Below are 22,669 nucleotides of genomic sequence, written 5' to 3' on the forward strand. Positions count from 1 at the left end.
AAAATAGGAACAAACAATAGAAAATGGCCATACAAATTTGGGGTTAATTAATAGTTTTCATAATCTCTAACTTGTTATGATAGAGTCTTGCTATTGGGAGAGTAAGATAGAAATTAATATTCAGACAGGTTGACACTGATGTACTTTCATTCAAAATCTTTGTAATTTATGGTTTGACAAATTAGTATTTATTTCTTTGTGTTGTGAAGTTCAGTTTCTTGAACTTTTCAACTGCTGAAATGTCTGCATCCTCAAGTTTTAGTGCACTATCCTGGGTGCCAAGAAAGTAGAAATAGCCATTATGCCACACTGTTCTACACAAATGAATCAAGAGCTTCATGACCTGCTGAGGCAGCAGTCTCCTTAACCTCGCTAAATGGTTGAGAAAGAAGCATGAAATCCTATCTGTGTCACTTCTCAGAGAAATTTGAAGGTCAAAATGAACACAAATTGTAGGCCAGTTGAGAAATACCAAGAGTTTCTAACAGCACAGCTTTAGGTGCTGCAGCAGGATTGTGTTAGGAGAGAAGTTGTTGCTTTCACTTGTAACGCTGTGGAAGTGTTTGATGCTGGAGCTTGACTTTTTCTGAGATCTGCATCTGTTCAGTGCCATTAGCAGCGGGTTGCTCTAAACGGGCTGTAGCACTAACCACCTTGCTTGTCATACCCAACAGCAAATTCAGTTGTCACCAGGATAAAACTGAAATTTGTGCTTTCAAGCTGAAAGGGAGTTTGTTACAGATACCTCATTAAACATGGAAAGCATGTGTATTGGCATACGGGGAAGGTCTTTTCCTCATGCATCTTTGTATTGTACAATAGGAGTATTTATGTGGGTGGCCTTGCTTTTGTTTTTGTCTTCATTCCATTATTCTATAAATATCCATGCTGTGAGGACAGTTTTGGTGCCCAGAGGTCAGTGTTTGGCAAATTGTGCAGCCATTGGCTTTCAGGGGACTGTCAGCTTTTGGGTTTCAGCAAGCGGTGTTTAACACAGCCCCGAATTTCCTGAAGGCGGAGGACCAGCATCAGTAGTGATTCATGGTTTTATGACAGTCTTATCAAAGTCACAATTTTTTTTTCAATGTACTTGGGAATACATATGGAAAGACTAGCTGGGAATTGTGAGGAAGACTGTGGGCCAATAGATTAAGCACAGTGTAGCGTAGTCTCACGGTGAGGCTGAGTTACTTCAGTTACTGCAGAGGTGAAAAGGGAGCAGGATTCAGTAGAGGGTGGTATTCCTTATGCCCTTGCTCTCTTTACTTGTGTAAAGCCAATAATCTTTTTGAAAATGTAAGAAATCACTGCTTTGTGTAGATGGAAGAGTAAAAAAATGCTTCCTTCATTTATAATATATATCTGTAGAAGGATATTACCTTTAGTAAATTTTAACTAGAGAAGTATACCAAGAAAATACCTAAGAGAAGAGGTGTTAGTAACAACATTGTTGCAAATACTCTGTCTTCCCAGCCTAGTGAAATATTTAAATAGAAGGTGCCTCTGGTTTTTTTTTTCTTCTTTTTTTTCTTATGGTATTTAGGTAGGTCAAAAGTGTCAGACTGAGGTATCTGTAGCTAAATGTAGTGAGACTAAATAAAAGAAGTAGGCTCTAGTCTTGAAGAACTGTGTGACTGGCAAGGCTGTCCTTTGCTGCAGATATCTCCTCTAGCTTGTTTCCAGCTGGAGGCTGTATCTGCTGTTTGCTCTCTGGGTAGCATGGATGGGCAGCATCTGGTGGTAAGAACCAATTGTTTTAAGTAATACTTTCTTTGAGTGATGGGCTCAAAATGGGTTTGAGATACAGGCTCTTTTTATTTTATTTGATGGCTCTGACAGTGTTATTTCTGTATTGTACCTCTAGAGCCATAAATCATTGTTGTAAATGTGGTTCATAGTAGATGAAGTGGTTTGTGTTTTATGTTCCACTAAAAACTGGCAGCAGGGTCAGACAATTTTACCAGAAGAGGTAAATTACATGCTTTCATAGCTCAGAGAGAGAGAGAGATCACACCACATACATTTTTGTGGTTAATGTCCACTTTGGGGATAAAATTAATTTTTCATGCGTGTTTTGAGGAGGCAGAGACAAAACTCAGTATTTTAATGTAATTGGGGGATTGTTTCAGCCTCTAGCTATGCTAAACAGGACTAATAATTTCAGCTAATCAGTGTCTAACAACTTCTGAAAAATGGAAACTAGCTTAGGAGTGATGTAAAGAGAAGTTTTCCACATTAGTGGAATGTTAGGTAAATGCTAATGATCTTTGTACAGTTTCCATTTGTGTTTGGAGAGAGGGTCTCTTAAGGTCACCACAAAAACTTAATAATAATGTGTCCCACTCTAAAACAAACTGTGAAAGCCTGTATACATTTCTAAATTTCAAAGCAGGGATAGAGATGTCATGTAAAATACTGGTCACTGAGTTTAAATTTTTTGTGTGTTACATTTTTGTTTAAGAAATGTTACAGAAGATAACTTTGCGGCTGAAAGTGAATCTAGAAATAACCAGTGGAGTTGTGGAACTGCAGGGTGATATTTAGGGAGTCTTTTAACAGTGGTTTTTATCCACCTGAGACAGCATTAGTGTCAAAAAGTCTTCAGATCTCCACATGGCATCATCATGGATGAAACTGTTAAAAGACAGTAGCTTTCATTTTCATCAGTAGATTTTTGAAGGATGCTCACACTTGTTTCATAAATCTGCTGCTGGGCCAAGTTCTACCTTAGTGTGTCATGTGAATCCAGTCTTCTAATTTTTCCATTAAAGGATTCTTTCATCCTTGTTACTCTTGGGGCTGATCTGTGATTAAAAATTATTCTTTAAAAATATTTGATAGAGGACCAAGATCATCAAAAAGAAAAGGTAGAAGAGACCGTATATTTTTTTTTTTGTAGTTTGGCTGCTTCTTTCTTTAGAAACGCTGGGTCTCTAAATCCACCTCATACTTTGGGAAGAGCCCTTCTAGTTACACTGAAAAAGCAAACCCAGAAAAACTTGCCATGTTTTGCTCAATAACTCAATTCTAGAGTTATTTGGGTTATTGTTAGCTGTTCACTCACAGCTTCTGTGCATCTGTGATACTGTCTTAAGATTATTATTCTTCCTGTGTGTTTAATCTGAGTTTCATCATTTTTAAATGTACCTTTAGGCATGAAGGGGTTTATATTGTTGACCTCAAAACCTGTTGCTTTTCCTCATCTGCTATATAATTATTTGTTTGCATCATAAGAGAAAACTATTGGTTCCTAACCAAGGCATCAGGCCCATTTATCCAGGAAACCTGCTAGGCATCAGATTCTGATGTTAACCTTTTTGCTCCACAACACTCATATGGTGAAAATTTGTTTTTAACATCACAGAGCCTCTTAGTGCACAAAAGGAGTTTTTAGCAGGAATTGATATGATTATTTTGTTTGGGGTGGGGTGGTGGTGGTTGTTTTTTAATCTGAGAACTAAAAGCGGAGATGCTCAATAGTGTGAAGAGGTTTTTTTTTTGGTAGGATATACCAACCTGGGATTTCTTTATTCTCAAAGTCTAAAAGTAATGTGCAGATACCTGCATTCTCATGCAAAATGTAAGGTGCCTTTTGATGCTATTACTCTAGATTTTTGAAACTTTGTGATTTCATTCAGCACCAAAATCAGTAACTGCTATTTCTGTACGTAAAGCACAGCACAGTAGTATTGTTACCCACCCACTATCCTGAGGATTTTTGGACATTGTTTCATCCTTAATGTATCTATCGTATGTTGCACACATTTTTTACTGAGTTATCTGAGAGTAAACTAAACATGGTATTTTTCACTTTAATAGCTTACTTGAAGATCAGAGAAAGGCAGAAGGAATGGTGTTTCTTCTTTGATCTATAGGCCTTGCAGTGGCCAGTGCAGCAATACAAATGTGCTCTAAGTCATGCTACGTGCTGAAATTAACTTGCTTTGTGGATAAAATCAAATATAAACATTCTTATTAGCTTTCTTTTAAGTGGAATGTAGCAATTAAGAGAATACTTTTCTTATTTTTGGAACAGGGTTCCAGATTTTGTGAGGGAGAAGCGTTTTGGGAACTGGCTTAAAGATGCACGAGATTGGGCTATATCTAGAAACCGGTACTGGGGAACACCCATCCCTTTGTGGGTCAGTGATGATTTTGAAGAGGTGAGTAAGTAAACAAAGGCTTCCAGTTGACAGCAGAGCCTGTCTGTATATGTTGCTTGTTTATTTGATAGACTGTTGTATCTTTGCCTGCTGTGGTCTTAAGTTCTATTAATATGTCTTAACAGTATATGTATATCTATAATAGGTGATAGATACATGCATATGTATGCTTGCATTTGTTTGCCCATACATATTTGTTTTGCTTTTGCTTGAAAACTGCGAGCAATTTTTCGTGTTTTTCATATTAGAATTAATCTTATCTTTCCTGGAAGAATTTTCAGTGGTGGTAAAGCTAATGGAAATAATGAATGCAGTGAGAAAAACTGAGTAAAAAAAGAAATCTCTTCCTTGCCCAGTCTTTTCAGTCTGTTTTTGAAATTCTGATGCTCGGTTACTTCAAGCCAAATGAATTGCCGAAGGCGTAAAAGCAAGTCCACCATAGTAGAACAGTGAAAATATATATTTGTAGTGCTACAAGTGTGAATGTAACTGACTGTAAAAATGTGAATCTAGTGGAGTGATGGAAGTGTATAATGAGAATGCTAGAAATGAGGTTTTTTAAGTTGTAAGGTATCCTGCAGTTGGTAGCATAAAGCTAACTGCACAAGTGAATGCTTACACAGTTTTGATGACTGCTGTTTGTTAAGTGTCAGAACACCAAGTTTTTTAAATGGTTTGTGAAGATAATTTTTTTTTCTGTGTGGGTTAGTTCCATTAGACATGTATGATAAGTCTTCCTCATGCTGGAAACAGGAAATGCTAATCACTATCAGGATGTCTATGGAAGGTGAATACTGATGACAGCATCCCAAGCCTTTGTTTTTTATCTCCCTTGATTTGAAAAAGTTTTTAGTTTTCGTTTTGGATGTGAAAGATCTCAAATAGGAAAACGCATGCCAGAAAATTATTATTTTATTGTCTATAATTGCACTATTGCTTAGATGCGCACCATAAAGCATTTTTTAATTTCCTCTTCATTGGAAATCTTGCTGATAGGCAGGGAGCTACTGGGGAAGGGAGGGAGTTACTCCTTGCAATTACGATTTAAGTATCTAAGAAAGCTTTGGTATTTGAATTCTATTTCTGCTATGAGTGTGTTTGTAAACTACCGGCAAACCAAACGCTTCTGTCTCTCATATAACAGTGAATTTTTAACATCTATTCAAAATTTTTAGGTATAACCTTTCAGTCTTCAGACTAAACTTTGAGCTAAAGTATTTCAAGACTTCATTTTACAGCTGAAAAAGATTGTGTAAAGGTTACATTATTCCCACTCCTTGCTTCTAATAATATTTCATTTTGTGTCCAGTCTTTCCATGTCTGTATTCCTCTGTGTACAGTTTTTTCACTTTTTAAGGTTTGATATGTTTGTTTTTAATAATAATACGGTATCTAGCTTGGAAGATTGACCTTTCCTTTGAAATTAGCTGCAAATATTCCTCAGGGCTTGGTGTTCTGAATAATGATAGAAATACCGACAGATCTATTATTTTTTCCATAGATGTTATACATTTCTGTTTACTCTAGAGTCTGAATGTCATGGTTCAGTAGTAGAGTATGGCTTCTGGACCATGCTAAATTTCAAGCTAGATTTTTTTTTTTTTTTTTTTTTTAATACTCACTCTATATGCATGTGGGATATAGCTTAAAAACTAAATACCATTGGAACTGATGTGGAACTTAAGGACTAAGTGACACCTGCTCTCATATAGAAATAACATGCACTCAGAATTTCCTGCCTTCGATTTTACTGCAGCCCAGTGCCATGTGAGATTGCAGAGCCTCCTCTTCATGTCTTGTTCTCAGAAGAACATTTTGTTGCATGCAATTATGCTGTGCATATTAAATCCTGGAGAAGTAATAACAGTTCCTTATTTAATATACAGTAAGGTGAATTAATTGGTATTAAAGTGAATTTTATTACAAATCAATATCTGGTTTCCCACAGTCTTCTTTTAGCTTTTCTTTTAGCTTTATTTTAGCATAATTGTCAGGTAGAGACACACAATGGAGGTTAAATTCTAAAGCTTGTGTTTATTACCACATTTTTGCAGACAGTTGATCATTTTAAGCTTTCAAATCTCAATGATTTCCTCAGTGGAGGAACACATCTCATTTGGATTAGATAATAAAATTCCTTAATATAGCACCCAAGTTGATAAAGCGGACATAGGCTAATTTTATAGGACTTGCATACAAATGGTAGTATTAAGTATTCAATGATGTTACAGAAATTCTGATTGTTTCATTGCCTGTCACTCACTGTTAACTGTTAATCCTCTGGTAGTTTTGGTGCTCTTGGTCTTGCATAACAGATTTGGAACAAGAGGACTCTGGCTGGGTTCTCATGAAGGGTGAGGGAACTTCTTGAGGTCTGTTTCTGGTCTGCTTTGAGGTTGCATTAAGAGTGCCACTTTTAGCTGACCTTAGCATTCGTGTCTTTTACTGATTATTATTCAGAAAATGCTTTCTAAAGATCCCAGAATGTCTTGCTGATACACTGATGCACTACGTGGATGTATTTCTTTCTATGAACACTCTTTATTCTTTGATTATATGTGCTTAACAGCTGAAATGACAAACCAATACAAGCAAACATTTTTATTTAATAGGGACTGCAGAACTATGTCACAGGACATTGAGGTCCATGAATACTGCTGCATGGCTTTATTTTTTTATTTACATGGATAATCCTGGATATAATGCTAATGTTAATTTTGTTAAAAGTATTTAACCTTGACCTCTGTTTTCACATTAGGTCTCAGTGATGCTGAAACAGGCTGGGACTGGGAGCTGTTCAACCCTATTTATTTCAGTTTTTGCTGTTTGTTATTAAATGTTGATATAGCTGGGTTTGTAGTTGATGTTCCTCCTCCATTTAATTTTTCAACCACAAGTGACTAATAGGGGAAGGGGATAGCTACTAAAGTAGACATTGCTGTTGAATAAATGGTATCCAAAGCAGTAGCTTTAATTAGAAAGCATAAGCCAGTTTGTTTCTTGCAGAAACAAGTGGGTGTGGCTTAATGAGAGATTGGATTTGATTAGCATCCACTTGCTGTATTGTTCTCTCGCCCTCAAGTATCTAATGAGCTACCCTTGGGAGAGAGTAGCTCCGTCCTCCTGACTTGGACAGAGGCAGTCTTATTCACTATGGTGATATCTGCATTCCTCTGGTGGTTGTTGGATTTTTCATGTGGATTTGGGGTTATTTCTTCTATGAATATGTTCTGCTGGGTGCAGTTCTGCAGATGCATTCAATATTTTCAATTTCATTTAAGTATTGAAATGCTTGCTTCAGAAAGCAACAGCTAATGGGCAGCTCTTAAACCAGAGCATAGTGAAAGTATGTTCAAATATTACAGTTAGTGAAGATGAAGTAATTGGTGTATCCAAGGGTATTTTTTACCCATGCTGCTATTAAAACCTTTTTTTCTGCCAGCGGTGCTGAACTAAGCGCCTGCTGCTTGCTCACTTGAGCTTGTATGATTGCTTATGGGGTCACATGGTGAATGAAGAACAGATCTGGCTTAAAAATAATTTGTTGACAAAGGTATATTTTTAACTGGGATCGATCCCCTGGTGTGGTTTGCTATGCAAACTGCAGACTATTATATTTGAATATCATAGTCATTGTAATGCTTCACTTGCTATAGAAAAATAAGACAAATAGAAAAGTAATGAAAAAAATTACATTTCAAAAGTACAATAAAAGATGGTGATTAGTAATGCAGATCAGCAGTTGAATCAGACTAGGAAAATCATGGCTTAAAAACCAAATCAGACTGAGTTTCTATCTTCTCTGTAATTCATGACAGTTTTTTGGAATTAAATACACCAAAACCTTTTTGTTAGTCACAATTTCTGTGTGTATACATATGCATAGATTTAAGACTAACTATGGGAAGTGGGCAGTGCTCTGATTTACTGTATCCTAAGAGCAACTTAGAAAGTTATCTCATGTGAAAAACATCTAGCCTACTTATACTGTCTTTATGTCGGTACATTTAACTCCTTCCCTGTCAGATCTGTCAAAAAACATTTTTTTACCCATGGCAATTCTAAATTGGACTGATAGCACGTGGGACTGGATCTCCAAAATCCAGGTCTGTGCTGCAGCTTGTGGCTCGTGAATCCTGCCAGATGAGAGGGGGCCACAGGGCTCTGGGAGGGTTAAACTTGATTAAAATGTAAAGCAAAGAAAGCTTTACATTTCTCCTTCTCTCCTACACACAGGTTTTCAGAATCATTTGTTGCATCAACATTTCAGGACGTTGATGCAAGCCTGTTGCCAAAGCTTTCTGCCTTTTTCTTGGTGTGTTGATGCAATAAAAACAAGACAAGTCTGTACCTTTCTTAACAACCCCTTTTTAGCCGTGACACTTCTTTTCACTTTAAATAAGGTGCTACTGATATAAAGAGTTTAGTGTACCTGGGATGGAACACTTACACACACTTACGAGCAACGTAGCTGCTTACCTTAGCTTCAGAAGAGGGACCTGGGATCTGAAACTCCTACCCGTATAAAAGTTAGGATCATTGAATTTTCAGGTGATTGTGTTGTGGGTTGTTTGAATGAAAACCAAGCAACAAAACACAACATTTTTTGATACCTGACAACATACTTGTTCTTTGAAGTCTCCAATAATCCTGAGATGAATTGTATTAAATCAGGGCAGTTGTCTCTAACATCATTAGCTGCTTTGTTAGATTGGCAAAGGGAACATTGTACAAAATTTTTGTTGGCTTTTCAGCTATATCAGCTACTTTACAAGATACTGACAGACCTACAAGTCTCCTGTCTAATGTTAAAACAAATTTCTACTCTGTGCAAATTAACTGACTAAATTTCTTGAATGTCTCTTACAGGTAGTTTGTATTGGTTCAGTGGCAGAACTGGAAGAGCTGTCTGGAGTGAAAGTCACTGATCTCCATCGAGAAAGGTTTGCCACAGAGACTATTAACTAGTTACTAAAAATAGCCAAGCAGACATAAAAAATACTGGTTTTCTTTGCCCAAACCCTGGAAAACGGATTTAGAGAAAATGGAAAAGTAGTAAGAGGACATGCAATTAACACATATAAATTTTCCTTTCTTCTGTCTTGGACACTGTTAATACAGAAAGAAAATCTCTAAAATAGCTTTAGATTACAAAAATTATCAAAGGAAATTCTGACCTTTTTGGAGGATCATTAAAATTAAAACCAAAACTCCTGTCATACCTAATGTGCAAGCATAACATTGACTTTTGGTGCTAATTCTTGGTTTTGTTTAGAATTTGTCAATCTTTTTCTTTCCCATAGTATTGATCACCTAACTATCCCTTCACGCTGTGGCAAGGGCTTACTGCACCGAGTCCCTGAAGTTTTTGATTGCTGGTTTGAGAGTGGAAGTATGCCTTATGCACAAGTCCATTATCCATTTGAAAACAAAAAAGAACTTGAAGATGCGTTCCCTGCTGACTTCATTGCTGAAGGCATTGACCAAACCCGAGGATGGTAATGTTCTGCCACTTTATTATGTGATATTGTCACCCTGTGTCTAACACACTATTACATCTGGATGATCCTTTAATGTTGTATAGATAAGTGCATGATTTATTTCTTTCAGTAAAATGCAAGGTGTTCTAAAGCTTGGTGGCAGAAGTGTTACATAATGATGATAAGTTAGCAAGCAATTTTCCTGGCTCTTGTGGAAAACATCATTAGGTAATAGGGCAGATCTTTGGCCTGAAAAGGAAGAATCTCAGCAGCTGACTTATTGTAGAACTTGAGTTGTCTGCTAGAAGCAGAACAGCAATGAGACAGTTGAGATGGAAGTCCGTGTTTTGAGCATTTCAAGCCAGTGTATAGGCTAATCATTTTTGCCCCCTAGATTCAATTTGAATTTTGGTTTTGTATGAGAGGGGAAAAAACAAAGTCAAACCTTATGTTGTTAAGATCTTATAGTTTACCAAAATCAAGTTTTCTAACTGTGAACTTCATTTGCTTATTTGATTCCTCTCTGGATAAATGCTTTTCAATCACTGATGAAAATTTTTCTCTAATCTCAGGTTTTCTCTGGATAATGTTCTCATACATACATACATGCGCACATTTAGTTTTGGCATGTTTAAATGTTTATTTTTTAAGTTTGAGGTTGGCTGTGAAAATTGACGGATTTTTAAGATAAATTTTTGTGATTTCTAGATTAGTATACTTGACTATGTACAAGTAGAACTCTTCCATCCAGTAACTTGTGTTATTAAACTAAATTCCTCTGGAGCATAGTTGGCACCCTCCTTTGCCCATGCCTCTACCCTCCCAGCAAACCAACCAACTAACCCCAAACAAAGCAGTGGGTTTGCTTTTGCAAGAGGTTGGCTTTTGCATGTTTGTGAAGTTGAGAGCAGGGTTAATACATACTCTCAAAGCCAGGAGGCTTAAGCAAGGGAACATTTGAGACATGATGCTAAATAAAAAAAAAAGTGTTATGAATATAGCAAAAGGTGTTTTCACTTTGCTACCCCGTAATTGTGATGCAGTCATTATCCACGTCCTCAAAATGGAAGTTACATCTGCAAATTTGGCAGTTAGGGAGGGACCACTTCAGTCTCACACAGTGAAACATGGACTCCTCATGGCATATTAAATACTATTCAGAACATAGCTGCACCTTACCTAGTTAGTTAATGTTTGTCCTAATGTGAGTCCGCACATGGGTCAGAATTAGGGCAACCTGATGAATTTAATTAAAACTGGCCTCTTACATGCATAGTGATATTCCCCCCCTCCCCGTAGTCTTTGTTAGGCTGTTTGTGTTGATCTTCAACTCTGTGGTCTCCACAATTGTATATCACAGCACAGTAGTCACGGTGCTTCTCAGTATACGAGCAAGTACTGTTGAGTAGAGTGAAACCCAGCAGTAGAGGGACATACTGATCTCATTTGCAGGTCACTCTTGCACTTGTTGCTCTTCCAGCAGTGTTAGATCCAGTATATACAGTGAACCCTACACTTCTTCATTTACTTTATTTTCTTTACTGTTGCATGTAGCATGTGGATACAACACTGTTATTTTGACAAATGCTAATTTAGGAAATATTAAATAGAAAGTGGAATGTTATAATGAAATAATACCTGTTTCGTGTTGAAGAAAAGTGAGAGGTTTTGTTTATCTGGGAGAAAAACTGCTTACTCAGGAGCAGCTGTGCTTTAGGGACTGGAGGAGGCTAGTACAGTGTTAGAATGAAGAAGGAATGAAGAAAAATAGTTTGAAAATTTGTTAACACTAATGTTTCCATGTATTAGTCTTTCTGCAGCATTGTTCATTATGCTCATGAAAGGAGAATTAAAAACTTATTTTCCCTTTTCTAAAAAAAATTCTATCTGAAAAAATTAGAAAACTGTGCTGCTTTTTTGGTAAGAAGAGAGACAAATAAAAGAACAAATAATAAAGACATCTAAAATGCATGCAAAAGGTACGATCAGAAACAGTTTTTTTCCCCTGCTACATTTTATAAAATAGAAGTGTGTTTAATTTAGATGCCAAAAAATGAATGAAAATGAAAAAAATTCAATGACGTGATGATTCTTACAGTGTGCAAGAGAGCTACTCAATTTGTAAAAGTTCAAGAGAAATAAAAATGGTTTGGGATTTTTATGTGGATACAAAAATCTATTCCTGGTAATGAGAATTTCAGTGAAAATATAGGAGAAATGATAAATTTTAGGGTTTAGCTATTCAAGATTGAGTTGTCACACACACTGCTGTGTTTCTTTTAGTGCTGCTGTCCTTTGAAGTGTGTGTGGGAGACATGACGGATGCAAAGATGAGTCTGATCTCATGTGCATCCATTGAAGCTCTCTGGTGCCATTAAAAATGCATTTGTAATTTTTACACAAGTTGGCCTTTTTATAGTATGATATTAATCTAAACTTGAATGTAGTGCAATATCCAGATCTGCTAACTATCATGTTTTGGGGTTATAACATTATTTTCTTTTTTTAAATGGTAAATGTAACCTGTGGATTAGCAGTTTCTTTCCCTTTACTTAGTAGGCTGAACTGAATCATCTCACTAATTCAACTGAAGATTGACTCTGGAAAAATAACAAGAGAAGTCCAAGCTGACGCTAATGCCAGCAATGACTCTGTGGTTGTAAACATACAGCTGCTGTGCTTTGGTATGAGCCCACACACTTGGGTTGTGTAATGTAGGCAGTGTGCAAATGGAGACTTTCATGTTACAATCTGGAGTAGTTTGCTTTTTGTTTTTAACATCAGCATTAAGAACTACTGTAAGTCTTCACCATACCCAAGTCTGTCTCATCTGTGGGTGGAATATCAAAACACTTGCCTCAATACATGAGGCTTATACCTTTCCCACTGTGCTCATGTCTGTTAATAACCTGGTGCTTTGATAACAGCTAGTGTTCTGTGATTTGCAGAAGAGCACTTTCGTGAAAGGAAGATGGAATTAAGATGTGAGGTGGTGGGTTTTTTGGTAAAAGCTAGAGATGTCTCAGGCTATTCTTAAGAATTTTCATTCTAAAACTGTTAGGCTTTTAGTTACCTTTTCCCAAGTCTTCGAAAAAATGAGGATATTTTGAGGAGAAGGCATATGTATCCTTCTGTTAGTATGGCAACGCAATATCATAATAGGCCTAAGTGAACAACAAGCTGGTGAGTTCTGAAGTGTTAAGAGCATAGTATGTGATTTTTTTGATTTGAAGCATTCTGTATAAAGTGTTAAGACTCAGAAAGAATATTGATTTTGTGTCAGGTCAGGCTGCAGCTGATGTGAAGTGAGGACTGGTAGGTGGTGAAAGGCTCAGGAGGTGAAGGTCTGGTGTTTTCTGTTTGACTCAACATGGGAGGGGAGAAAGTCAAGGGAGACAAGGAGAAAAATAATGTGGCCAAGGTGATGAGCCACGAGAGTGATCTTTTTGATGACTTCATGCATGGATATGAGAAAGAGCTGAATTACATTTGTTAAGGCCAGAGGAAAAAAGAAATCTTAGAGTAGCTGGGTTGCAAGGCTGGCAGTCCAGACAGATTGGTAAGAAAGGGTCTACCTCCGATTGTATATCGGGAGATGCAACAAGATTGATAGTCATGGTCAGAATGTGGTGGCCCAAAGGGAATTCATAGCTGAAGGGTTTTGGTATGAACTGCAGGATTATGAATCTACCCACAGTCGTTCAAGAAAGGAGAAAATGGGGAGGGAATGCTTTCTCCTTCTGGGGGGAGTAGAAGTCGAGAGAAGAGCAAAGAAGTGGAATTCTGTCTCTGTGGTGTTAAGGGGGTTTTCTACTGTTGTTTTGGCTGACAGCTATATATCTGCAAGGACATAACTAGAAGCAGACTGAGATTTGGTAAATGAAGGATGAAACAGCAGAGAGAAGTCAAAGTCAGAAACAAATGTTCTGTCTGTGGATAAGATACTTCAAAAATAAGGTGCAGAGAGATGCTCCTTTAAAATATTCAGAGTGAAGCAGGTGAATTTTTTTAAAAGGATAATCTGAGAGAGAACATGAAGAGTTATGTCTGAATGGTGGGTAAACCACTGGATCACAGGATTTCAAAGACAGTCTTGTAACTGTCATCAACTAAGGTACCTCATTGCTGAGGCTCATCAGGTTTGACAATGCAAATAACATAAGATTTATGAAAAGTTCTTTGATGTATTTTTTTCAGAGCCCATGGTCCATCTGTACAATTTTCCTAATGCAAACAGTATTGAAATTTCTTATAGTGGTTCTGCTTTCTTCTTTTTAATTACAAATGCACCTGTTCTAATATGAACTTTAAATGGACTTTTCAACCACTTTGCAGAAAGTGATGGGAGTTTGTCAGTGAGATACCTTCATACTAAATACTAAAGAAGTACTGCTGTGTTTGTAATGAATGGTCAGTCTTGTAGGCTTGAGGTGTTGATCATCTGAGTAAATGCTCAGATGGTTGTGTTTATGGGTTTTCTTAAGAAGGTTAAAAATGAAGGTGGGGATTTTGAGTGTATGTGTCTGTGTGCAGGTGGAGGAGTGATGGTTAAAATTAATGAAATTACGATGCAATTTAATAAAGAGAAATTTCTTATGCTGCAGTGTGAATTGAGGTGATTTTGAGAGTTAAAAGCCTGTCTGAGAGATAAGCATCAGAGTTGTTGTGTAAGCCACTTAATAAATGCAGTAATGCACACAGCAGCCTTTACAGAGCTTTGGACCCTCAAGTGTCAGAATAATGCTTTTGTAATTATAGGCAGCTTTTTGATAAAAACTACTTTAGAATATACAGATGGATTTTTTTTTTTTCCCTCACTGAAGTGTTTCTCTACTAAATCTTCATGCAAATGTATAGTTCTATGGCATAACCTCGTGTGCCTTATTCTCAATCAATTAGCTTTTTTATAATCATCTGCTGTTTTAAGGTTGCTAAGCAATTGTCAGTGTGATACTCATTTTTAACCAGGAAAGCTGTGCCCCACCCTCCAGTAATTTTCTTAGGAGTAATTACCAGCAGTGCAGTTACAGAAGCTCATAGATACCTCCTTCAGTGAAGGTTCTGACTCCTGGCTATGAAATTATCACATCATCTTTCTCAGATACAACCATATATTGACATATTGAACAATAGGTTCCTGTGCTTGCTCCAACACTGATTTCTTAAGTGTCCTAGATTATATATAGAGTTACTGAAAACACATCAAATAGAGGCGGAGGAAACCCCCTGCTGCCCTTTGTTGTAGGGAACGCCTACATTCTCATATTTTCTAGTGATGGCTGATTTAACCAGCTAAGTCTGTTTGATCAAAAGGAGGCTCTGCTCACTTTTGCTACCTTGCTTATATGCTACCAGCAGAAACTGTTCTGTTGTCTCTTAGGTTGAATACACATGTTAACATGTGCACAAAAAAGCAGCGTGCCAGTCCTGTCTGCTGTGTCTGTTCCTGACTGATGCTGTCTTCAGAGGTTTACAGTGAGCAAATAGGAAGCTTGTTAAGGGACAGAATTCTCTTTTCCGTATTAAAGGCAAAAATGCTACAATTTTCCTCTTCATAACCTTCCTAATGTTTACTCTTGCAATTTTTCAGCCTTCTTGGACTAGTAGATCACAGCTGAGCAAACAACACGATACGCTACAAAGAAGAAAAAGGTCTACTTAGAATAAACTCCTCTTCTGAGTCTTTGTCACATAAATGTTCCAAATACTTAAGTTTTAGCTTTGCTAGAGTAAAAGAACATAATAAATTAATTTTGTTGTGAAGGACATGCAGGCTTTATCTTGGTGTATTTAGAAAGTCACATTTATGTTGTCTCTTATTTCAGGTTCTACACTTTGCTGGTGCTGTCCACTGCTCTTTTTGGAAAGCCTCCTTTCAAGAATGTAATTGTGAATGGCCTTGTTCTTGCCAGGTTTGTATGTCAGTCATTTATTTCCTGGACAGATTTTTAGTCAAAGAATATTTCAGATAAGTTCCTGTGAATTGTAAACTAAATTTGAAATGGATTTTGAAGCTGTTAAGGATTGTCAGGGAGATGTCGGTGTTGTAGGAGGTAAGAGGCACCTGAGAGTGTGAGGGTTACACCTCCCAGCTGTCTGTTAGACTAGTTCTTTCCAGCAGGATTAGTCATAGAATCATAGAATCGTTCAGGTTGGAAAAGACACTCGGGATCATTGAGTCCAACCATCAGCCCAGCTCTACAGAGTTCTCCCCTACACCACATCCCCCAGCATCTCATCTAGTTCTTCCTAGAGAGAGAAATTGAGTAACAAGTCAGAATAGGGAAGAATAGGAAATAAATGATACGTGTTGTAAAGGGGATTATAAATGTTGTTTTAAATGTAATTTTAAATAAGTTAATTATATTTGTTTCCTGTTATTTTCAAATCAGGCTTTTCCAGTGGGCTGGAGGGTTTGATTCAAAACAAGTCATCTTCCCTCAGCTTTGGTGGGAAAGAGATTTCCTGCTTAGATTTGTAATTTGGAAGCCTCTTGCACTGTTTTGTTTATTTGTTTTTTCTTAGTTGCTCTTGTGTGTTCAACAGTCATATTGAAAAGATGTGCTAGTATATAATTGTGTTTGTGCTACCAAGAACATAACAGGACAGAGAAATTAAGCTGGATTTGAAGGGCCTTGTTTCTTTATCCATGTATTACAAGAATCCTGGGAATTTATGCCTACCTTCTGATATTTTCTAGTGATGGCCAAAAGATGAGCAAAAGGAAGAAGAATTATCCTGATCCAATGAGTATTGTAAATAGTTATGGAGCTGATGCGCTAAGGTAGGATTTCTTTAGTTCATGTCCATCTGATGTGTTAGCTTTCTGTTTGTGGCAGACCAGGAGAGCTGCATATGGGGTTTTTACAATTAACAGTAGGAAGAAAGTTAATTTAAAATATTTCTAGACCCCTATGGCAGCTACATAGGTCTAAGAGTGAATGACTGAAAAGAACTGGTAACACAGTCCCTGAACTTTCTATGCCCTTGTCTTATCTCCCTCAAGGCTGGTAACAACCAAAGCTGATGTGCTGACCGGAGGCCTTTTGTCAGAAAATGTGTGTCCAGTTTGTACAGAATGCTTCCACTTGAGCCAGCACTGTCTGCTATTGTGGCTAATGGTCTGCATTGACCCAGTGAAAATTGGAATAAAATTTTTGAGAACAATACTATTAGTTTACTGTTAAATCATTATTTTAGGGAAGTATAATACACAGAAATGTCTGTTTGCTGCTTATACATTTTTCTAAAGGGAAAGGGTTTCTTTTTTATTGATGTAAGTATACAGAATGTACCTAATAGTAGTGAAACCAGAAAAGCAGATGTAGAGCAGCCTAATGTGTGTATATATAAATTGTTCTGGTCAAACAGATTAAACACAGTTGAAGTGTTTCGTTAAAATTACACTTAATGTATAAACATAATATGCTGTCACCTGGTACTTTGGCTAAATGCACTAACTATACATGCATGAAGTGGTACCTTGAAGTAAAGGTACAGCAGAGACATTTTAATAACTGTGGGAGTACACTACTTCCACATTTCTCAATAGCCCTGTAGTTCCTGTTATGTACAAGAAAACCTTAAACTATCACACATTGAGTTGTATGTTACAACTATACATGGTAATGATTGGGCTGAAAGAAAGGTTAGTGTATTGTGGTTTCTTGTTTATTTGAGAAAGATGGTTGTTGCTTCTTCTAGATAACCTAAGTAGATGTTAAGTTCCTTATTGTTTCAAGCTTTAGCATTTTAAAGAGCTAATAAATTATCTTCTCATATACATATCTCCATTTACAATGGAGAGTTGGGTGGATTTCTTAAATTTGGTCAAGACTGGCTTTTAAAAATAATCAAGGTATATTAGCAGAATATCAGTGAATTGGTAATTGGAACAATATGAGTGAAAAGGGTTGGAGTTACTCGAATTGGAGACTTAAATTACAGGTGACATTTCTGTTGAAAAAACCCCTGCCTTTTTTCTAAAACAAAACAAAAAATCTCAAACACCAGAAGTTACACTTCCATTATTCGTGGTTTTTTGATTTCTGAAAAGCTAATTCATTTTTCTGCCTGTGCAGTCATTCTTTAATGTCACATTTATTTATACATACACCCACATAGAGAGTAAAAAGCATTGCAGGCTAGGTTCATTTATGGAAGGAGCTCTGCAATTCAGTTGTCTCTGCTTATTCACTGAAGCACTTGATGTGTTCTGTTTATAGAAAAAGCTACAACTTAGTTTTTTTCCTTGGCACTGTTTCCCTGCAGAGTTACTTTAGCTTTTGCAGTGTGTATGTGTATGTATATATATTTTTTTTTAACTATAACTTTGAAGTATTCTCAACAGAGAATATACTATTGATAAATAGATCAGCAGAAAATGTAGATTGTATGTATATGTAATATGGAATTGAATGGGTAAACAGAAGAAATAATAACAGTAAATTTAACAACTCAACTTCAGATTTTCAGAAACTTGAATCCTGTGTGAAATCTGAAGAGTTGTCAAACCTAGTTATATTCTGATATTCCTAAAACCTATGACTTCGGATAGATGTCAAAGTTGAAATATGTTAGAAAGAGAATTTGATGGTCATAGTATTCATAAGTAAGCCCTTTGTTTTCATGTATCCTGAGGTAAGTATTGCTGTTAGAAGTCATGTGTTAAATTCTCCTCTCAATTTATTCTTCAAATGCAGAAGAAATAACATTATGCCACACACGACTGTTTTAGATGAAAAGGGGATTGCTCTATTGTTTCTCATACAGTGTTAGAAAACTTGATAATACTGGCTTGATTTGAAGGTTTGTCAATGGTCTAACTGAATTGATGGATTTCTTCCTTTATCGAGTGCCTTATTTCTCTTTCCATATAATAAGTGTAACTATCTTTGCATTGGGATAATTCAGGGAATTACTATTCTTTTAACATTTACATATTGTAAGGCAGTGTAGGGCTGCTCTGTTTAAAAAAAACCAAACAAAACAAACCAAAAAAACCCAAACCAAAACCCAAATAAAAACAAACCCCCCAAACTGTAGCCATAGAGGGCTGCATTTTCTTTAATCTCTCCTGCGAAGAGCTATTTTAAGATGACTTCTGGTAGATTCTGCAGCAAGTGCTGCTGAGGTGGGTGCGAAGGAGCAATTTAGCTGATACTTCATAGTTCTGATTAATTTGCATTGCTGCCTCCTGAGGAGGAAAGCAGTGGAAGCAATTTGAAGTGGTCATTATTCTTAGTAAGTCCCAAACTGGTCCAAGGCCTGAGTATCCTGGTGTACCCCAGGGCCAGACGAGCGCTCGTATTTGGAACAAAGTTGTGTTTGACTTCTGAAATAAATAATGAGTAATAAGCACATAAATAATTGTGGTGAGAGGTTTGGTTTCAATAGTAATTACAAATTCCAGTTTCATTTAAGGACTTACTAGATCATTATCATGCTTAATTGTTCTGTACTTTTGAAAATTTATAATTTGAATTTGGATATAATATTTACATTTTTTCTTTTTCTTTTTCTTTTCTCAATACCATACTGAAAATACCCATTTCTGTGCAGCATTACTGTCTGTTTGCTCTGGCAGCTCTATTTTTATGTATTCATTTTTATGCAAGGAGCCCTTTCCTGAAGAATTTATGGTCTGGTATTTTGAATGTGCTGTGTCAAACCCCATTAAGATTTTAAAGCCTCCTAAGTGAACTGCCTGTAAAGATACATTAGTTTAGAATCATGATTTGAAAAAGTTGATAAACTCTGAGAAAATGAGTTAATAAATTTCTATTGAGAAATGCCACAATCTTTAAAATATAAAAAATGTTTTGTTGGTTATTCAGATTTGGAAAATTAAATGAAGTGTATCTAAATCAAGTATGTATTCGAGTTTTTTTGATATCTGAGTAAAACCTGGTTTCTTTTTGAGTTAACTTTATAGATACCTGTTTGTCTCCACAGACAGAATATTTGCTTAGGGAAGAAGAGCGTGTCCAGAGAAGGGCAACAGAGCTGGTGCAGGGTCTGGAGCACAGGTCGTACGAGGAGCAGCTGAGGGAACTGGGGTTGTTCAGTCTAGGGAAGAGGAGGCTGAGGGGAGACTTCATGGCCCTCTACAATTCCCTGAGAGGAGGGTGCAGAGAGCTGGGGATGAGCCTCTTTAACCAAGTAACAAGTGATAGGACAAGGGTAATGGCCTCAAGTTGCTCCAGGGAAGATTTAGACTAGATATCAGGAAGTATTTCTTTGCAGAAGGGGCTGTTGGGCGTTGGAATAGGCTGCCCAGGGCAGGGAGGGAGTCCCCATCCCTGGAGGGGTTGAAGAGTCGAGTTGACCCAGCGCTGAGGGATCTGGTGGTGTTGAGAACGGTCAGGGTGAGGTTGATGGTTGGACTTGGATGATCTTCAAGGTCTCTTCCAACCTAGGTAATTCTGTGATTCTGTGAAGATGGGGTAAAGATGATTTTTTGCGAACTTTGAGCCAGCAAGGAGTCTGGGGGAGATATCTGTCTCTGAAATGAGGAACTGTTAACTTGAGACTGACCTGAGGAGAATCTCCCTAGACAGGGTGAATTGCCTGTGCAGATGAACCTGCTTGACTGAGGTGGGCATGATTCTGTGAGGGGCTGCTTCTGATAGAAGTAGTGAGTGTCACCTGAATCCTCTGCTTTGCTGTTTCAGAGCTGTTTCTGGAGCTGATTACACATTTGTATATACACATTTGTATTGGTAGAAGGCACACCCTTTGTCCTCTTTTGGGGGTGTGGGCTGTTTTTCTGAACAACACTAATTTCTGTTCTTTTACTTTGATTTGCCCCTCTTGCCTTGGTCCTTAGTCCTGTGTTTGCAGTAGGCCCTAAACTTTCTGTAATTGAGGAAATTAACTAGATTGAGTAGGAAGGTACCATGTCATTGTTAAGGAATTCAAAATATTACCAAAACAGTAGGTGCCATTCTGAAGATGAACACTAAATCCATGCATCCATTGCTTGTTTTGTACTGTGATAGCATCTGAGCATGTGTTATCACTTCAGTTAACTTCTAGTTAAAAAAGAAAACTTGAATTCAAATTCCATATGCAGTATCATAAAAATAATCCTGTAGCACTAGGAAGTAAATTGTCATATGTTCAATATGTTATATGCTTACAATACTGTCTTCCTTAGTTCTTAGTGTGATACTGCTCCCTTAGGTATCTTTCTCTTGCTATACAGCTCTCTAGGGTTTACTGTATCTCTCTAGAGTTTACTGTGTGTTTAAGTGCATTTCTGTCAGAATATGCAGTTTTAAGATCTTAAGTGTGTGTTCTTATTTTACAGGTTATACTTGATCAATTCTCCTGTGGTAAGAGCAGAAAATCTGAGATTTAAGGAGGAAGGAGTAAGGGATATACTGAAGGATGTATTCCTGCCCTGGTACAATGCATATCGCTTTCTTGTTCAGAATGTTCAAATCCTGCAACATAAGGTACCAGATGTCTCGAGCATGGAAAAGCAAAGTGGAAGGGGCTTTGTGCTTTTTACACTGTTAGAGTGATTTAGCATTGTAGAGGAATTTAGATTGGGAGAGAGCTCTGGGCTCTGACTCTGGAGGTCACCTGATCTTTACCTCCTTGTTCAAAGCAGGGCTGACCTTAGATCAGGTTGTACCTACTTGCTGTTAACTACTATGTTATTTGCTGTTGGTACCCTTGTTTTGTACAGCTGTAATCACCCTGCATCTTTCTCTTTTTGACCAAGCTTACTATTATGTAGAAGTGCAAGGTAGGGGATTGTCAAGACACGACAGCTATCATTTCTCAGATTAGGGTGCTCTTGATTCCCTTTTATGTGAGGTAAATGTGATGCTATTGCATTCATGCTCTTGAAATTGGAGAACAAGATAGGGACTTAAGGTTTGTGGGGTTAATACATACTAAGCAATTATCTGCTTCTAGTCACCTTGCTGGGAATACCAGTTAAGAGCCAGGTACCACATGTGCTTGAGGGAATCCTTCTGAAATGTCCATTATAGGCTTTGTTGGTCTTCTAGTAATTGTTTTATGTTTGTGTAGTAGCTTGGAGGCAGTACGTATCAGTAATACTGCCTTGAGTGCTGCTGCTGCTTCTCCTTTGCTGTTACCCCATGTCACAGAGTCAGGCATGGCTGCATCGCAGGAAGGATGCCATTGGGGGATGGCATATGGTCTGCAAGTTTCTCTGACTGAGGACATTGCTTAATAGCATACAGATTTAACAGAAACGGACCTGCATATAAGTAATGAAAAGAAAGTTATTTTCAGTAGAGGCTGCTGTGACAATTTCTTGAGCCAACTCATTTACTGTAACTTCAGTTATGAATCTGCATAAAAATGTTTAACTTGGGAATACTCGATACTGAATACATTAGCCACAGCAAGAAGACTGCTTTCTGTAACATGACAGCTAATTTTTTTAAAGTTAAATTTAAATACAACTTAGGAAAAAAATTAAGAAATGGAATGGAAAAAAAGGTAAATCATCATAAAAGCAATAATGCTTTTGACTTGTAGATTACATTTGAAGTCTACTAAAAATGCTGGATGAGTGACATGAGTTTCTACACTTTCAGAATGAAAGCAAGATTAAATTTTCTTACCTATAGTAATTTTTCATTTAAATTTGAAGATTTTATGTGTATATTGTATAGCTTCTGTTGAAGCCAATTTTAATCTTTCAGCTGAGATTAATGATAGAAGGTTACCGCTTGTTACTGCAGATTTTTATGGGAGAGTAGGAACTAAGCGAAAAAGTTCAAACCTTGTACTACACATGAAATTACAGTAGCAGCTTAATCACTGTGGAGAGCTGCCATTTGAAGCAGTAGAGGCAGCTGACTTCAATAAATAGTACCGTAAATAGCTGACTTAAATAAATGGTTTTATCTTTTTAACAACCCCTTTTGGGAAGAAAGTCTAGTAACTTCAGATCCTAACATTTAACAAACCTTTTCTTAGGATCCCTAGACAACATTCATCAGACAAACTTAGGCATTGCTCCAAAAATATGCTTCAGTT

The 22,669-nt window shown here is 37.1% G+C and overlaps 1 protein-coding gene across 1 annotated transcript in view; it reads left to right on the top strand.

Annotated features, from left to right (window-relative positions):
• IARS1 (isoleucyl-tRNA synthetase 1) overlaps window positions 1-22,669 on the top strand; it is a 107,504-nt gene that overhangs the window by 47,056 nt on the left and 37,779 nt on the right. Inside the window, exons 15-20 of the mRNA XM_074914018.1 lie at window positions 4,037-4,163; window positions 9,033-9,106; window positions 9,467-9,661; window positions 15,469-15,555; window positions 16,344-16,427; window positions 20,955-21,102. Coding sequence (XP_074770119.1) covers window positions 4,037-4,163; window positions 9,033-9,106; window positions 9,467-9,661; window positions 15,469-15,555; window positions 16,344-16,427; window positions 20,955-21,102 — 715 coding nt within the window. The remainder of the gene's footprint in view (window positions 1-4,036; window positions 4,164-9,032; window positions 9,107-9,466; window positions 9,662-15,468; window positions 15,556-16,343; window positions 16,428-20,954; window positions 21,103-22,669) is intronic.

The sequence above is a fragment of the Athene noctua genome, chromosome 10 (assembly GCF_965140245.1).
Source record: "Athene noctua chromosome 10, bAthNoc1.hap1.1, whole genome shotgun sequence".
NCBI classification, from domain to species: domain Eukaryota; kingdom Metazoa; phylum Chordata; class Aves; order Strigiformes; family Strigidae; genus Athene; species Athene noctua.